Source organism: Phocoena sinus, chromosome 10 (assembly GCF_008692025.1).
Source record: "Phocoena sinus isolate mPhoSin1 chromosome 10, mPhoSin1.pri, whole genome shotgun sequence".
NCBI classification, from domain to species: domain Eukaryota; kingdom Metazoa; phylum Chordata; class Mammalia; order Artiodactyla; family Phocoenidae; genus Phocoena; species Phocoena sinus.
Window position 1 is genome coordinate 34647918 of NC_045772.1, and position 20149 is coordinate 34668066.

At 33.3% G+C, this 20149-nt stretch overlaps 1 protein-coding gene across 1 annotated transcript in view; it reads right to left on the reverse strand.

Annotated features, from left to right (window-relative positions):
* Positions 1 to 20149, reverse strand: part of LRRIQ1 (leucine rich repeats and IQ motif containing 1) — a 178283-nt gene that overhangs the window by 38630 nt on the left and 119504 nt on the right. The window contains 1 exon segment of the mRNA XM_032644164.1: positions 14578 to 14679. Coding sequence (XP_032500055.1) covers positions 14578 to 14679 — 102 coding nt within the window.

Here is a 20149-nt window from a genome sequence, read left to right on the forward strand (position 1 = left end):
TCTGATTTTTCTCGGTTAAGTGAGTGAATGGCTACCGATGCTATTAACAGAGACAGTGAAAAGAATCAAACAGGTAGGTGGAGTGGAATGTATATAATATACCTCATATTAAACATACTGGGTTAAATTTAAGTGTCTAGAAAAAAATCAAAGGGGGAAAGATGGAGATGGATATTTAGTTGTCACTTCCTATAAACATAAGTTATATGAGAGAATTAGGTGTCATATCTTGATCTTTTCATCACGCCCCGGGAATAGGCCTGATCTGTACTTCCATGATGTTTTCTTTTGCTCATTTATGTGTCTCCTCAACTGGACTCAAGGGTAGTTTTTTAAAGACAGAGACTATGTCTTACTCATCTTTGTATCCCTTGACCTAGTATAATGTTTGGCAAAGTGAACATCTGCTATATTAGTAAAAAAATATGTGGATTGAATATAGAATAAGGTCAGAGACAAAATTCTAAAGGATATTGCTCTTTTAGGAACAGGAATAGGCAGAGAAGACAACTAAAAAGGAGTGGTCAGATAACTAGGAGAACTAGGACAGAGTGGGAATGAGGATGTAAAGGGAGAAAAATTCTAGGGAGAGAAATTCCTGAAGAAATGGCAAGTAGAATGAGGGCAGAAAAGAGGTTCCGGAGTTTAGCAATTAAGAGGTTAACATGGATTACTGTAATGAATGTAGTTTGAGTAGAATGATGAGAATGTGACTAGAATGTACACTCTGCATAACTTTATGAAAGGACTGTACGTGAGATTGTAAATTTCAGTTTATTAGTTTGTCTCCCACTAGGCTGAGCTTCTAAAGCAGGAACTGATTTTTACTTGTGCTTCCTGTCTCAAGTACAATAAAAGAAAGCAGGAGCTTAAAAATGTTTTTTTGAAAGAATAAAAAATGTGGAATGGGGGCTTCCCTGGTGGCGCAGTGGTTGAGAGTCCGCCTGCCGATGCAGGGGACATGGGTTCGTGCCCCGGTCCGGGAAGATCCCACATGCCGCGGAGCGGCTGGGCCCGTGAGCCATGGTCGCTGAGCCTGCGCGTCCAGAGCCTGTTGCTCCGCAACGGGAGAGGCCACAACACTGAGAGGCCTGCGTACCGCAAAAAAAAAATAAATAAATAAAAATAAAAATGTGGAATGAACAGAAGATGAGAAATAAAGATACTGATTAGACTGCCTAAGAAGGCTGATAAGGAAGAAAGAGAGATGGATGGGGTAGTTGAAAAGGAGGTAGCAACACATTTTCAATGTTAAAGATGCAGCTTATTCATATGTTGATTTTAAGAAGTAAGTGGATATAATAGAGACAGAAATTTAAGAAACAAGACAGGAGCTAACTAAACATGAGAACATCACGGGATCAGGCAGAATAACATCCATAGCAAGGATGAAAAGTTTAGCCTTCAATTTAAAGAGAGAGTAAAATTTGGAATATTAATGGGAATAAAAATAATGATTGCTGCTACATGCTGAACATTGGGCTAAGCAATGGTTTGGCTACTCACAACTACTCTATGGGATAGTATTATTCTTCTTATTCAATAGGTGAGAAGCAACTAAAATACATTCATACCTTGTGATTGCTATTTCTCTGCTTTTCCCCTTACATCTCCATGTCTACTGTGTTCACCCTGGTGCAAGCTACCATCTCTATGCTGGCCTACTGCAATGACCTTCTAACTGGTCTTATCATGTTCACTCTTGTTTCTTTTCTATCTTCTCTCCACACCACCTGTTCCGTAATCATTACACGAAGAACACATCTGACCATTTCATCTTTTGCTTACAATGACTATTGTTCTTGGAATACAGAAAGCCAAATCCTCAATATGGACTAACATGGACAAACTAAAATTTCTCTGTCCCCTGCCAACTTCTCCAGCTTCATCTCACTCCTTGACCTCTGGCCAAACCAGCCTTCTTTCAGTTCCTTTAATGGCCCAGTCTACCCCTGTCTTCAAAGTCTTTCATTAGGCCCACACTTTGGCCTGGAACACTCTTTATCCACAACTTCTCCCTTTGTCTAGTTACTCCTACCCAATCTTCAAATTCATCCCAAGTGTCACTTCTTCCCTCATCCCTCTGGCTTAAATTCATAATAATTCCCCTTATGTTTCCTCAGTAGAACTTTACTCAGTTGTATCATTATGCACTTATATGAGTATTAATAAATGTCAGTCACCCTCTTCCCTGCCCCTGTCAGATAGTGAACCCCATTACTCATGGTCTGTGTTTATTTCATTCACCACTGAATCCTCATCTTCTTGTATAATGCCAATCTCATGGTGGATATTCAATAAAGATGTGTCAATAGATTAAACAGGAAAGACAAGGAATTAAGTCTGAATTTCCATGTTCTAAAAGCTAGCCCATTCTAGTATCTTCCAAACATTTTTATTTAATTTATCCAGTGATTTTATGTGGTATGTATTATTTGCTCCAATTAATTAATGAGAAAATTAAGTATAGAAAGGTTAAATACCTTCACCAAAATTACATAGGTTTGGGCTGGGATCCAAACTCAGTCCTAATTCCAAGCTAGTTTTGTCTTTCTGCTGGGGTGGAGATAGCAAAAATAGAAGGAACAGGGGAATGTTAAGACTCAACAAAATTTAAAAAAAAATAAATTCCTAGGTAAGTGATTTGATGTACAGCTTAAAAAAGAAAAAAAAAGTATAAATGTTATTGTTACCATGTCTATAAACATAATAAACTCACCAGAATTTAAAATCATTGTTAGACCTCCTGGACTAAGTCAATGTTTATTTAGATTTACCCACATATTCGTCCTTCTTTGCTCTTCATTACTTTTTTTTTTAATTTGTGAATTTATTATTAAATGCTTTTAGAAACATCTCTGATATCCCAATTTCCAAGATTTCTTTCCCTATTATAGGTGGGACATTTTCAATTAAAAAAATATTTTATTGGAATATAGTTGATTTACAATGTTGTGTTAGTTTCAGGTGTACAGCAAAGTGAATCCATTATACATATACATACATCCACTCTTTTTTAGATTCTTTTCCCCTATAGGCCATTACAGAGTATTGAATAGAGTTCCCTGTGTTATACAACAGGTTCTTATTAGTTATCTATTTTATATATAGTAGTGTGTATATGTCAATCTCAAACTCCCAACATATCCTTCCCCCACCTTATCACCTGGTAACCATAGCCGTTACTCTGTTTTGTAAATTAAACAGAGTTTAATTTACAAACTACCGCTGTTTTGTAAATTTAAAAAAAGGGTAAAAATGACCTGCATTACTTTCTATGTCTCTAAGAGTTCATCTGAAATCCTTTTCCTTTTACATGAGGAATAACATCCTTTAGTATTTATTTTAGACTTGGTCTATTGGTGAAAAATTCTGCTTTGCTTGTTTAAAAATGTCACTGTTTTACCTTAATATGTTTTCATTTATTAACTTTTATTAAAAAACAGGACCTTCAATGGGTGATTTCAAAAACAATTTAGTCATTTAAAAAAATTAAATTTCAGCAATGTTATATATGTACAATGTACATGGCTTTAAGAATGGAAAATAATAATCCCCAGATCCACCCCTTTCCATTCTCAATTTATACTCTAAAGGCAACTACATTCAGCCATATTAGTCTTTTCTTCCACTGCTAGTCTGTGTATATCTTGATGTTTTCATTTTTGAAAATTTTTTATATTACTTATTGACCTCACAAAATAAAAGATAAAGATTTAGCCCTTTTACAACACCTCTACCATAAACACATATACCTCATCTTCCCATTTCTTAGACAAATCATAATATTTGGTTATATCACCACTTAGTGTTTACCTATTTATGACAATGTAAATATCATTTATAGCTGAGCCACATAGTGTACTGTAAATACCCTATATGAGCCATAAGGGAAGGGTTATTAACTTGTTCTATGGTTTTCCTCTAGTTGCAGGGAGGTGTGAGGATTTAATCCTCAGGTCAAGAAATTGTTAGAATTTAATCTCTACTGAATTCAAGATCAGTGAGAATTCAGCTGTACCAGATCAAGCCCTTTTACATCATTGTTGAGATTGTTTATTGAGCTATAAGTAACCAATATCGATAAAATGCAACTGAACCAGAGAATGGAAGCTAGTTATATATCCCCAAGTGGACTCGGTTACTAGCTGGTCATATACCGGAGACGACTACATGACTAATTAATTATAAAAGCTGTTGGGATCACCAGAGCTGATGGCTTCCTTTAACTGAGATTATCTACACACTCATAGCCTCGACTTGACTCTGATGCCCACACATTTCCTAAGTGCAGAATGACTAGGACACCAGGTCCTATGCCTAGGTGTCACAATGTCCTCACTATACTAAGCATGCTTTGTAGTCTCCTCTCCTTTGTCCTTCCTTAAAGCTAAGTAAATTTAGTGTTGTATGAAGCCTACCATGTTTCATGAATTTAAGTGTTGATTTGAATTCAAAACACACAGCTTCTAACAGAAAAAAGAAAAGCAAAGCAGTTACAGATTACATTTCCTTTCTTGTATAACTTTTGTTCCTAACATTTAGTTATTTAACTTTTTACATTTAGTTTTCTATGTACTATCATTAGTGTCCAAATTCTTTGTTAGATGGGTATATCTACTATATATATTCATGAATTAGCCTTGTACTCACATATCAATAGGTCACCCCAACACTCTCTTCCTGAGGAGTATATCTCCTATCAAATATGTTTGAGCACATCAGACAATAAAAACAATTTTTCTTTTCCTCAGAGAGATTGCTTATGATGTTTTCAGTCACCATAGAGTATTTATTCTCAAAACCTGTGTGAGCTGTCATCCTGGGATCTCTCTTCGCCATCATTGTAAAGATTCCTTTGTTTGTTTCTTTTTCTAGACCTCATATATTGTTTTTCATGATTTAACTCTTCATTTTTGTGGAGTGGTTCCTCCAGTAGCTTCCTGAGCAAGGTTGCAAGGGAGATAAATTAAGATGATATGTTTTTATATTTTTAAATTTTACTAATAGTTTGCCTGTTTATAGAAGGCTAGGTTGAAAATAACTTTTCCTAAGAATGTTGAATATACTGTTCCATCATCTTCTAGGTTCTAAGATTAATGTTAGGAAGTCCAGTGCCTTTTAGATAACTGATCCATTACATGTGATCTGTTTGTCTTTCTGGAGGACTTCTAACCTCTTTCCTTTGTCCCTGGTTTTATGACATTTTCTAAGATGTGCTACACAGGCTTTATATTCATTCATTTTCCTAATATGGGCCCTTTTGATCTGGAAACAGGAAATTCCCTTAGTTTCGGGAATTTTTAAGAATGATTTCTCTGACAATTTCCTTCAATATATTTGTTGTTGTGTTCTCTCTTTCTGGAACTTCTATTAGTTATCAAGGTTGGACCTCCTGGACTGAGCCTCTTTTCTTTATGTTCTCTCTCGTTTCTTATCACTTTGTATTTTGCTCCAGTTTCTGGGAAATTTCTTTAACACTATCTTCTAACTTTATCTTCTGCCAATTTTTCATTTCTGATATCATTTTTTATTTACAATGAGATAGTTTTAGTTCTCTGAGCTCTCTCTTTCTTATTATAGCATCTTATTCTTGTTTCATGGTTGCAATTTTTTCTTATGTCTATGAAAATATTCATAGTATTTTTGAAGATTTTTTTCACCTGAAGTTGACTATGTTTGTTATTTTTTCTCTATGTTTCTTAAAAGTTTCTTTCAGATGTTTAAGAATCGTCATTTGTGTGCTTATATTTAGAGAGGGAGTCTATAAAATTGATAAGAAACTGTACAAGTGAGTGACACCTATCATCTTAGGGTGACCTACCTGAGTCCTATATTGGAAACACTTGATGTCAATATTTAGATGTTTCCTCTTGGACTGTTAAGAATCTCCAGAAAGACTCCTATAATCTCTTTCCTTAAAGTCAAAGGCATGGTGCTATGGAGTAAATGTCTGTGTTTCCCTAAAATTCCCATATTGAAATCTTAACTCCCAATGTGATGGTGTTTGAAGAGGGGGTCTTTGGGAGGTAATTAGGGTTAATTAGGTCATGAGAGTGGAAACCTAATGATGGAATTAGTGGCTCTATAAGATGAAGAAGAGATCTCTCTCTCTCTCTCTCCACATGTGCTAAGGTAAGGCCACATGTGTACATAACAAGAAATAAGCCAGAAAGAAAGCTCACCCCAGGAACTGAATCAGTTGACGTCTTGATCTTAAACTTCCCAGACTACAGAGATGTGAGATGTAAACTTCTGTTTTTTAAGCCACCCAGTCTATGGTATTTTGTTATGGCCACTTGAGCAGGCTAAAAAACATGATTATCAGCCTTCTGGTAGCTAAGCAGGGGAAGGGGTTGTGGCCTTGGCATTTAACATGAATACCTACACTTACTCTTCTTAGTTTTAGCAAGGTGCCAAGGTTTTTCCTGAATCCAGAGACTCTGTTTTATCCTATACAAAGAATTAAGTTCAAGAATTTTTCAAGAGTATCCTGGACCTATTTATTTTATTACCCTTTTCACCCCACTTCCAGAAGGCCTAATACCATCAATTCCTGAAACTTTTGGTTTGAGATAGTTCTCATATTTCATTGTTCGTTTAAGCTTTTGTTTTCTATTTACTCATATATTTATTTTCTAGTCTAAAAAAACTATAATGCCATTGCCCCTTCCTTATATTCTCATGTTTGTTAGTATGTGTCTTTAAAATATCTCCCCTGAAGTTTTAGTGAGGGTTTTCAGATCCATCATCTTTACCTGGAAGACCTTAGATTATCACTTAATTTTCAAAACATCATGAGAAGTAAAGATTAGTGTTCGCAATTACAGATGAGAAAAAACAAACACAAGGAGCATACTGCTAATGAGTATTTATGCAAGATTCAAACTGAAGTCTTCTCAGTCCAAATCCATTGTTACTTCATTACCTCATGTAGCCTTCTTTAGATAGAAAACTAATGTCCTTGATGATGAACCTTCTAAGATATTGTAATAATTCTCCAACACCCTGATAGGATTATCAGCCATCCCAGAAATATAGGAAATGTCCTGGGTAGCAAGTGAATAGGCAGCTGAAAGGTGGACAGAAAGGTTACTTTCAGGGAGCAAGGGACAACACAGATAAATAAAGGGTGCTATAGGCTTCTCCCAGAGCCAATCTCTTTCCCCATTTTCTCTGTGAAACTTTGGCTCGGGAATCCAGATGTCATCCTCCTTCCTCCTTGTAGCTGTACAGAGAAGCAGCAGGTAGACAGCTGGGTGGCATGAGTGTCTTGCTTTCATTTCTGAAGAGAAAGTTTTGTTGGGTATAGACTTTCATGGTGGAACTTATTTTCTTTTAACACTTTGAAGATATCATTACCTTGTGTAATGGTCAGCTTGAGCTGCCATAACAAGATACCAAGGACTGAGTGCTTAAACAACAGAAATATATTTTCTCACAGTTCTGGAGTTTGGAAGCCCGAGATGAAGATGCTGGCAAGTTTAGTTTTTCAGAGGCCTCTCTCCTTGGCTTGCAGATGGCCACCTTCTTACTGTGTCCATACATGACCTTTCCTCTGTGAATATGTATGTGTCTTTTCCTCTTCTAATAAAAATATCAGTTCTACTGGATTAGGGCCCCACTAATCTGACCTCATTTAAACTTAATTAACTCCTTAAAAGTCCTAGCTCCTCAATAGTCAGATTGAGGTTTAGGGCTTCAACCTATGACTTTGGGGAGCAGCATGATATATAACAATTGTCTTCTGACTTTCATAATTTCTATTATAATTTCTATTAAGAAGCCAGCTTCATTATTATTGCTCCTTTGAAGATAATAAACTTTTTTCTCTGGCTCTTTAAAGAATTTTTCTCTTTGTCTTTGGTTTTTTAGTGCTTTTACTATGATGTGCTACAGTGCGGTTTTCCTTGTATATATTTCCTTTGTAGTTCATGGAATTTCTTGAATCCATAATTTGAGGTTTTACCTCACCTTAGTAAATTCTCAACTATTAACTCTTCAGACATTATTTCTACACCATTCCCTCTTACTTTTCCTTCTTGAACTGTAATTACACGTGTGTTAGACATTTCTTCTGTATCTCACATCTTCTCTTTTTTGTATTTTTCATTCTCTTTCATTTCATGCTTCAATTTGAATATTTCTTTCATAGCTATAGTCCTGTCCAGTAATTCTCTCTTCAGTTTTGATTAATCTGTGGTTACACCCATACACTGAGCTCTTTATTTCAGTTTTTGTGCTTTTAAGTTATAGACTTTCCATTCAGATATTTTTATAGGTTTAATATGTATACTGAAATTCTCAATCTCTTCTTCTATATCCCTAAAGTTATTATGTATGTTTATTTTAAAGTCTTTATTATCTGAAATCTTGGTTCAATTTCTGTTGTCTATTGTTTCTCATGGTGTTCAGTGATGTCTCATCTCCTTCTATGCCTTTTTTTCTATTGTGTGCCAAAAATTATATAGGAAAAAATGTAGAGATAATTTGAAGCTTGAGACGATGTTATCTATTTTGGGACATAGTTTATGTTTGTTTCTGGCAAGAGGTTAGTAGAAAGTCTATTTCCAGTTCACATAGACTGGTGACATTATCAAAAGCTTTGCTCAGCTTCTCAGCTCTTGGGATGTCCTTCTTGGCTTATAATTCTTTACTTACTTGTTAGTTCTCCAATGACGTCAATTAGCTTTTTTAAAACTACATTTTCCAGCTTTTAAAGTTGTTCTCGGAAAGAAAGTTGGTTTTAATTAAACAGTCCTCTATTTCCAGAAGTGGAAACCCTCTTTTATTTTTAATAAAAAATAAACTAATAATATCTCACAGCCTACATATCATGGTTATTTCAAAGAACTCTAAAAGTTCTGAAATCCCTTTTCATTTTTATCCATATACACATCATATATATATGAAACATATACAGTCTATATGTCAATTATATATATTATATATTTGTATATGATGTATGTAAATAATATATTTACAAGACATATATGTAAATACAAATATATACTTTGGAATAGAATATATACATATTATTATGACTGAATTTGGGTGGAAATTAGAAAATACAAACTATTTATCTTCTATCTGGCCCTGGATTGCCATTCCCCAAATCTCACTTATCCATAGACAAATACTTTTTTAAAAACTGCAGTTTGTTTTATGCTTCACTAGACTGAATTCCCTAATCAGATTTTTTTTTTGTTTTTCTGTAGAAAGTTGAAATGATTCCAGACTTTTATACTACTAAATGGTATGATAGTGCCTAAAATGTATTTAGGGAGTTTTGATTATAAGCATGTCTCTTCTTAAAAGAATACCTTCAGGTAGTCTTTGGTTACCTGCATTAACCTTGTGGCATTTATTTTACCAGCTCTTAATACCTAATTGTGTTGGCACTATTAGCAAGTACTCTATATAGCTATGGAAATACAAGACCTACTATAAAACCGCATACAGAATGTGACTCTGTGCTCTAAGCTGGCATTAAAAGAAAGAAAGTGTGAGAAGTACATGCTTTTAATCATACAGTAAAAAATACCACAAAAGAATGTGGTTTGATTAGAAATGCTCTGAAGTAAAAATTATAGAAATTGAAGTCTTTTTCTTTTTTTTTTTGTGGTACGCGGGCCTCTCACTGTTGTGGCCTCTGCCGTTGCGGAGCACAGGCTCTGGATGCGCAGGCTCAGCAGCCATGGCTCACAGGCCTAGCCGCTCTGCGGCATGTGGGATCTTCCTGGACTGGGGCACGAACCCGTGTCCCCTACATTGGCAGGGGGACTGTCAACCACTGCGCCACCAGGGAAGCCCAGAAATTGAAGTCTTTTAATGACTTCAATACTCAAAAATTTAATACAAAAATATTTGAACATCTATGATATATTGTATGTGTGAATTTTCAGTTTTATAAGAAGAGAAATAGAAGCATGTTAGTGATGACAGCACCAAACTGGGAATTATGAAAATCTGACTTTAAAGTGAAGTAAAATTGTCCCAGGGATTAGAGGAGCTAAGACTGAACCTACCTCTCTGTGAAGGTTGATGGGCCAGATCCAATTTTTTTCTTGGCTTGTCTAGCTTCCTTCCTTGGCCAAAACCAGAAGCCCAAATTTGGCATTGGCCTTTAGGAGTAGGAAATTTAAGTTTCAGCAGAATAGGGCAGGGAAGTCATTTAATTTATGTATAAATAAAAAGAGGAATAAATAAAACAAAAATATAGTGTTTACTTTTGGGCTGGGTGGAGAGGTTCTCATCTATCTGAAAATTAAAATAGTTAATTGAAAATATGGTAACTCCTAGAGTTTAAAAGATTTGGTACTTAATAATGTTAGGTAATCATAATAAAATTAGAATAGATAGCATCTAAATACAGGTCACAAAACAGATATTTATCACCATGTTGGCACTAAACTGTTTCTTAATTTATATTAATGCAAGTATAAGAAAGAAATAAAAAAACAAAAATATTAGTTTCCCAGAGTTTTGCCTAATATAATAGTCTTTTTATTTTTTCTTAAATATTTTGATTATAAGTTTGTATATATTTCAGGGTTACCCAAGAACCTTTGCTCTTCAATGTCTATATTTTGTTTTATTTTTGTTAGCTTTGTTTTGATAAAGAAATTATCCCCATTTCCCTTCAGCCACTTACTCTCTGTATGACCTTGGGCAAGTCACTTATCAAACTCTCAAAACCAGTTTTCTCTGTAAAATATTGACAGTTATAATACATTCTTAAGAGTTTCTGAGAAGACTGAACCAGAAAATTTAAATAAAACTCTTAGCACAGTACCTAGCAAGAAATACAATAAATACTACCAATTGCAAACAAGACAAACAACAACAACAAAAACCCACCACACCTATACTGTAAAAATGACTGTTGCCAAAGATCACAAGTTTTGAGCACTTACTATGTATTTATACTGTGTGCTTCAAGCATTTCACAAGTAGGATCTCATGTAATCCCCAACAAGTAGGTACTATTAATATCCAATTGTACAGGTGAAAAAATGCTAAACACGGAAGTTAAATAATGTCCCCAAGGTCACACAGCCAATAAAAGGTGGAATCAAGATTCAAACTGTGTTTGACTAACTCTAGAATCTACACTTAGCATCCATTAAGCTATGCTTCTTCTTATACCAGTGATAGCCATAGAAGAGTGACGTAAGGGCTCCAAATTGAACATTTGAAACAAAAAAATGAAACTTGATGGAAAATATTTAAGGTAATAATTTAAAAATGTTTTACATTCTAAGGCGAGATCAGATATTGAAACTTAAATAGAAATCATTGCTGATACAGAATAAACCAAGACAAGTACTGGACATTAAATAAATATAAATAAATAAGCAAATAAATCAAGTAAACCAGTGTTGAATCTGTAAAGTGCTCAGACTCTTAAATTGCATATCATAGGAAAAACAAACTGGTATCTGACACATGGCACATGTATGAGGTTACCCTGAGAACAGGTGTGGTCAAAGATTCTTCAGCCTTAGGTCTGAGTTAAGGGTCTAAAGGGTCTTAAGGGTTAAGGGCAGCTAGATAAAAATTGCCAGCAAGTCATAAATATAGCAAAATATAAAGATATTTTGTAAAACATGGTCTGTTAAAAGGGTATAATTTACCTATGTCATTTAATATAATTTGACATTTCATATTAAATATGCCCCATATTTAAGCATATTTTGAAATTTCATATTAAATATTCCCCATATTTAAGCATGTTTTAAATCCCAGACCAATAGAGTATATCCACCAACCTCTCTGTCCTGCTAGTGACATCCAGATAAAGACAAAAAAAAAAAAAAAAAAATCAAAGCATTTTAGTACAATTTATAAGAGGAATCATGAAAATCCCACACAGGCAACATTGCAATGTGAAGTATTTTTAAATTTATTATTTTTTTAAATCAAAGTTATTATACAATATATGTGCAGTATAGAAAAAATATTCAAATAATACTATCATCTAATTCCAACAAAACCACGAAAATTATTACAGTGCCGGCATACAAATATGTTGAGATACTGTTCCACATAGAGTCATTCAATCTAAACCTACAGTAAAATTTAATTCTGATCTCCCTCACTTTTGGGGGTAAGATACCCAATTATTAATTTTATTTGAATTTTTTAAGGGAAAGCAAAGTTTTTCCAATGTTTTAAAATTAGATTGTGGTGATTTTAATTAGATTAAAATTATATTAGATTTAGGTTGTATAACTGTAAATATATTGAAATTTATCAAATCATACTCAGAACAGGTGCATTTTATACTATATAAATTGTATCTCAAAACACCTGGTTTAAAAATGCGCCCTCCACTGGGAAGCTGTGGTTAGTCAGGTTGCTAACTTGGAAGCTGACTGTCCTCTGTGGCCAGTCAGAAAATAAAGAGTATGAGTCTAGGAGGTGGATGAAGCCAGAGCAGCAGTTAAAGATAACATGGGGTTCAACGTGGCCAACAATAATCAAATAATCTTTGACTTACTCTTTTCCCCTTAAAAAAGGGGGCAGAAATAAACATATTAATTAGGGAAAATAATGTTCTTCTACAAACAATCATTTTTGCCAAGCCCATTCCTTCAAAAAAAAAATCCAAAAAAGCCTTAAAATAACTATTAGTCATTAGAATATACGGTACATACATAAAGACCATTCAGTGAAATTAATGACATGCCAAATGTACTTGAGGTTTAAAAATAAAAAAGTAAACTAAACACATTTCATATGGAGGAAAGAAAACAAAAATGCACATTGTATCATAAAGCATATACAGAAATGTTCCACTTTATTTCTATCACTATTTGAACTTATCCTGGCATATTTTATTTTAGTATACAAATCAATAGATATACTGTATACATATATACTATTCTTGATGGTAACATATCTTCACCTTTCATAGGATAAGAGAAAATGTAACAGAACAGGTTGGGATAGATTTCTTCTTCCTGATTCTAAAGTACATGCTAATTTAAAGGGCAAAAATGCCCCAATTATCTTTCTTCCTAGGCATATCCTTTCTAAAGTAACAGTGCTATACTACTTAAGAGGTAATATCTGTGGAGTTGTTATTGATTTTAGCAGAATTTCTACTCTTCCTTTCAAAAACAGTGAAATGGTGAAGTTAAGACTGTTAACAAAGAAATGAGCCCTGATTAAAACTGAAGCCTTATTTTACACTGAAAGTATTTTTTAATTCTATTAAAATACTAATCCATAAACCTTTTTTGCAATAATTTTGATTTTTTACACCTTCATTGGTCATCACATTTTTAATGTTTTACTATAGAGAATTTTAAATATTAAAAAAAATTGGATGGTAAAACAAACCTCCTTATACCATCATCTACTGATCTAACAATTTCAATAATTTGCCAGACTTGCTTTCCCTATCTTTCTATGCATATTTTTATTACTATATACTTAAAGAAAATTCTAGACCCAATGTCTTCCACCCCTACATACTTAGTAGGTATCTCTAAATAAATATAAAATTGGTAGCTATCAAATTTTTCTTTAATTGAAACCTTACTGAATAGAAATTTAAATTAAAATGTATCTATTTCAGTCATGCTATAATGATGCATAACTTTTAAGATTTATTTAAAATGTACAAAAGACAAAGTATTAAACTTTCTGGGGCTTCCCTGGTGGCGCAGTGGTTGAGAGTTCGCCTGCCGATGCAGGGGACACGGGTTCGTACCCCGGTCCGGGAAGATCCCACATGCTGTGGAGCGGCTGGGCCCGTGAACCATGGCCGCTGAGCCTGCGCGTCCGGAGCCTGTGCTCCGCAACAGGAGAGGCCACAACAGTGAGAGGCCCGCGTACCGCAAAAAAAAAAAAAAAAAATTTCTGAATAGCTCACTTCCATTCAAAATATTTGACTCCATTTTTCCTATTAGAAATTACAATCCAAAACTATAGGCAAAATTATGACCATTTTAATATTAAAGATAAAGCAATAGCAAACTTATTTTAAGTCATATTTGCTGCTCTATTACATTTAAATATTCCTGATTAATAATATGAGTCCATAATTTTTCTGAATCCTGAAATAAGGAATACAGTCTGCCACTTAGATATGCAGATCCTTTACCCAAGAAGTGAGTTGGACAAGCTTCAAATATAGTAAAATATTTAAAATTCCAGAGTTAAATTCATAATGTTTAATGCAATTTGTATATATTGGCAGTAAATATATTAGAATGTCATTTCAACATGTACTCACTTCCATTGATATAGGGTGACATTATTTGTCAGTGTAAAATTTAAATATAATTAGCAACACTGATGATACAGCATTATAAGACTTTCACATAAAAATACAAAGAATTTAAATTTATATAAGCATTTATGCAAATACTAAACTACTATGCTAATGAATCAAGACACCAAATTAGTATTTTAGCTCCAAGAGCCATATTTTGACTTTTACTTAATTATATTTTATACATAATTTTTTATATATGTATTTTAGGGCTAATGAGGACTTTTAAAATTTGCTTTAAATACAATTTTCCATCTTTTTTACTTTTCTATATATCTGTGATTAAATCATACCTTCAAAGTAGCCATCTCTTTGTGGCTGTGCTTTCTTTGGTGATTTTGTATCAGATACTTTATTTTCATTGTTTTTGAATAATGCTAGGCGCACAGTGGGATCTAGACAAAATGAGAAAAATAAGACAAAAGCTCAGCTCTGGTTTTTTCCTTCTCTGAAATCGCTATACATTTTTTTATAATAATATTAAAAATAATAGCCATTCTATAAAATTCTGTGAAATTGATTATGATGTTATTTTAAAAAGCTTTATGATATGAAAAAGTAACCAACATTTATATATTCTTGGTTATCTGATTAAGCATAGCCTATACTTTATGTACAGGGCAGAAATACTAATAATTAGAAAAAATTTACATTTAAATTTTCCAGTTATGGCATCATCTTTTTACTTACAGAGCTGTTTTACTGTTTATTATTTTAGCTCCTTTGCTAAATTCCTGACATTTCTGCTGGAATAAGGTAAAGTTTTCATAAATACATGTAGATAAAATCTATTGTTACAGGAAAAACCATATACTCTACTTTTTTAATTTTCTAAACTCTAAGGAGCTAAGATATAGGAGATGAAAGCAAGACAAGTAATGAGATAAGAAACAGATAAAATATAATTCTCAATAGTTTTAAAGATAAATGAATGATTTTTTGTTTGCCTTGCTGTATATTTTACATAATGAAGATGTATAAATTCTAAGTATTTTTTATAGCCAAGAGAATTCTGAATTTATTAATTTTACAAAATAAATAGAATAATTGTAAATGTAGGGCCCTATAATTTTTTATGATAATAAATGGTTCTATGGAATATGAAATTAGGGAGTTAGTGTAGTTGAATTAAGACAAAAGGTTTTTGCTTGTTGAAAAACTGTAAGAAAAGAAAATAGTGAAATAAGTAACAGGGAGTAGAATAAGGAGTGGAAAGTTCTGCATTTAAATTAGGTTAATATATCTACTGACATTGTAGGACATTGTGCGTCAATGATACCTCAATAAAAAAATTAATGAAGTAGGTTAACATAAAACCACAATTCAGGGCAGCATACATTTTATTAATATCTTACATCATTTTGCAAAAAGAGACTTTAAGAATCTTCGATTACTATCTAGTGTAATAGAAGTGAATACGCTAAATGAAAAAATAAGATTTAAAATATCATAAAACCCAAGTTACATATTTTAATTAAATGCTAAAGTAGCACGTTTTTTAGAACGTGAATTGCAGAAGAGTATCTGCAGAGTTATTTCTCAAGCATGAGCATAGTGAAGATTTCCATTAGTCTTCCAGTAATAACTTACCCTTGCTAAGCATGATTTATTTACATGTTTCAGAGAGATTATATATTTCAGATTAGGAAAAATATTGGTCAATATTTGGATACGTCTCATAATTATAAGTGACCTAAGGTATTATAAGAGTTGGGTGCTTCTATATGAATTCAATATGAATTATCAATAAGAATAAAAAAACCTCTGTCTATATATTTAATTGAATAAGTATTATATATCACTTAAGTCATTTACAAAAAAAAAACAAAAAACGACATGTTAAAAAGAGCATTAGTCAGTCAGGGAAGGCAGATTATCATGGGTTTACATACTCTATGATACCTTATTATATATAACCTGCTGATCTTTCTACACATTCTCCTGAACTTCTTGCCTTTTTATTTGAGCTATGCATTTCCTGAGCAAAAATATTACAATTCGACAGACCTGGGTTAGGCCCAAACTCCAACTTTTACTAGTTGTATGATTCTGGACAAATTGGTCTCACCCTCTGCCTCCGTTTTTGTCCAATAATGCTGACTTTGAAATATTACTGTGAGAATTAATGAGATAATGTGTGTAAAGCAGCAAGACATAAGTGTAGGTGCTCAATAAAGGGCAGCTAGTAAGCATATAATTAAAACATAAACAACAATAATATTTCCAACTTATTATATTCTTGGAAAAGACCTTAAATCATTGCTATTTGAATAAGGTGGGACATATAGGAAATAGATAGATGGATCCATAACTGACTTCATTTTATTCAGTATAGCACATGAAATAAAAGCAATGGATCTTTTATAAGTTCTTTGTCACTCCTTTGGGCAAATAAAAATCTCTCTATGACTTGATTTCTTAATATGTAAAACATGGATAATGACAGCACTTTCCTCACACTATTATCATGATTAAATAATTTAACACGTATAAAATATTTAGAAGAGTTGTCTAGCTCAATTTACTCAATAAAATCATTTTATTCATCAAGAGCACATAAAGTGTGCTACATTTTCAATCTTTGTATTTCAAAACATTCTGATTTTGAATGCATTCTGATTGCATCACCTTAAACTGATTAAAAACAAATTAATTCAAATTGCTAAGGAATAATAATAAGGAAGAATGATAAGAAGCAAAAAATATAGTAATTCTAGATGGGAAGAAAATCACTTGATTCTGAGAGTACCCAAAAAGACCCCCATGAATGATACGACTGTTACCCTCAAAAAATACACAATCAAGTAAGAAAGCCAGGATATAAGGCTATTGTAAAGAGCATTACAAAGTCATTCAAATCTACTCCTCAGCAATCATCAATGGCAGGTCAATGTTGTTGTTTTTTAAATTTTTTATCTCCCAGTATGACTTGCTCAGTATCTGGAAAATAGGTTTTAAATACACCTTTATCATATAGTTAAAGAAACCCATAAGTAAGCTGACTTTCCATTATGTATGTGGCTCTGTACTCAACACTTTCTATCCATTACCTCATTTAAGTAACAATTTTATTTAGGCATTATAATATCCTTAAAATTATTCCATCCCCTGTGCAATCTCTTTACAGTTTCTATAAACCTAATCTTAGCTCACTGGTTTATCTTGTTCTCATTAACGACATACGTGAAAATCTGGTTCTTATCCATTTTCTGTATGTGCCATGTACAGCAGTGCTGTAAAATAAGTTTTATGCTAAGATTGAATGACTAGCTATAGTTCATTTTTATAAGGAGTATTATTTACTAATTTAAATTTGCCTTCTCAAATATAAACATATATTTAAATGACTATAAAATACACACAGTCATACACATAACACAGGGTCAAATGTCTTTAGTGACTTTTAGCTAACCTACTGTCGATTTGGTTAACAGTTATTTATTGAACATCTACCATGGTATTAGGTCCAGGGAATTTGGTGGGGAACAAGTGGAGACTGGGTCCTCCAGGATCTTAGTATTCAAATAAGTTTTATTATTGTTTTGTTCAGAGCACAACAAAGTAACATTTAATCAAAATTCTTTTAAGTTCCTTTTGGGAATCACTAAGGTAAACAAAATAAACCAGCAATAAACTTCATTTTGTCACAGTTTTGTCTAAGCTGTTCCCTTTTGATCCTTCCTTAACATTTCTTAATTACCTTATCATTTTGCAACCCGATCTCTTTGCTATAGCCCATGAACTGTTTAATTCACATTAAGGAGTTAGCTTTAATTATTTTCTACCTGGCTTAATTCTTGGCTATAACTAAATGTTGCTAACACAGTCTCAAGGTTTTTTCTTCAGTGAAATAAAATCAGCAAATATTTATTGAATGCTTAACATGTACTTGAAACTGTGCTAGGTGTTACTAACAGCTGCAAGATGATTCTAATCCCTAGTGGTGGCTCTACATTTATAACAAAATTAACCTTGTCTGCTTCATCCTGATCTTTCTTTCTTCTAACTATGAAATTTGAAATTTGACATGCATAAATATTATAAATGTTGGAAAGCCACGTTATGTCTTCATCCTTATATTCTTAGCCCTTAAACATCTTACCATCTGCTCTCCACCAAAATCCCTGTACTCAAAACCTGTCCTCTCTCAGGAGTGCTCCACATCAAAACCACTCACTCACTCTCTTTCTCCATCTGGCTCATCTCAGTCTTGCTACCAATTATGCTCACTATCTTTAGGATATTGACCCTCGGGTTTTCAACAACCCAGCAACTCTCACCTTACACATGATGTTCTTCACTGCAGTACTAAACTCTAAACTTCCCTGCTAAATTCCAACCCAGATCACCAGATTCTGAAATTACTTCTGTGCATGATGCAACAGTAAAAATAAAAAGACAAACAAAAACCCACAAACACAAGACCAGTCATTACTGGCTCACACTTATGTCCATCATGAGGGAAGTAGCAATGACTTACTAGGAATAACAACAATTAGAAGCCAAAACCAAACTAAGTAAATCATGGTAACTCCTCACAATTTTAGATTCCATCCTGTGGCTTCTAATTAATTCCTCCTCCCCCTTGCTCTCCCCCTCCTCTCTCTTCTGTTTAAAGCAGATGACCTCATTTATCCTAATGGAAGTCATCAATACTGAGTGTCCTCTGATGGCTGCCCACACTGCTTGCTTTCTCAGCTCCTTGCTTCTTCATTAATCAGCAACCTCAGTGGTATTCTTCCTCTATCTGCAACTTCCTTCAAATAACTAACCCCCTACCTTCTGCCCTATTTTCACTCTCATCTTAAATCAAATGTTGTTGACTCATATCCCTTGGCTAAATAACTATATGTACAAGACAGAAACAGGAAATATTATTAAGAGCTCGCTACTGAGCAAGTTGCTCTAAGGTTTTTCATGGCATGAAATTTTAAATAAGGTTCCACACTTCGTGCATTTATGCCCCACCTCCACGAGGATTAGTGCTTTGTTAGGTTTTAGGGATTCCATTTAATTTTCTATTCTCTGACTGCCCCACTTGACACCCTCCCTACCCACACAGAGCTGGTTAGTCTCCAACAGTTTTACGAAAAATGTTGCCCTCTGGTGGCTTGAAATTTTCAACTTGGCAAGTTGTGCATGTAAGATATATACACATATATGTATATTTGAAAATTACTTGTAAATTTTTAAAGTATTTAACAGAATTTAAGTACCTAAAAATCATTTAAATTTATTAGTGAGTAATAAAAGTTTAAAATTATGGCCATTATTTTAGGCAGATTCAAATAAGTTAACAGCATAACACAAATTGATTGCATTAATACTAGAAAATTCTTTATTCTGTAAGAAGAAAGACGGAGTTACCGAGTCTTAAATGATTTGCTCACATATACGAAATGACGTAAATTCTACATCATCAATCTTCTACTAAAGATTAAAGTATCATAATTGTAGAGGATCCCACTGATTTTCTTTTTCATCTTTAATCTTACCTTGACTATTTCTATTCTGTGTATATGTTGTGAAGGGGGAGCAGAGAAAAAGAGTGAGGAGGATTTAAAGGTCATCATTAAATTTTACACTTCAGAATTCAAATTTAAAAAAAATTGCTTTTATTTCATCAATCTAATACTATTTTGATAAAACAGAAGTAAAACAAAAGCTTAATGTAAAGACACAAAACCTCACACAGTAATAAGAATGCAGTTTGGTTTACAATCATGTAATTAAAGTAAATAACCCCATAAAAATTATACAGTTGCCATTTTGGATTTTTACCTAACAGGTCATGCTTTTTTTTTTTTTTTTAACATCTTTATTGGAGTATAATTGCTTTACAATGTTGTGTTAGTTTCTGCTTTA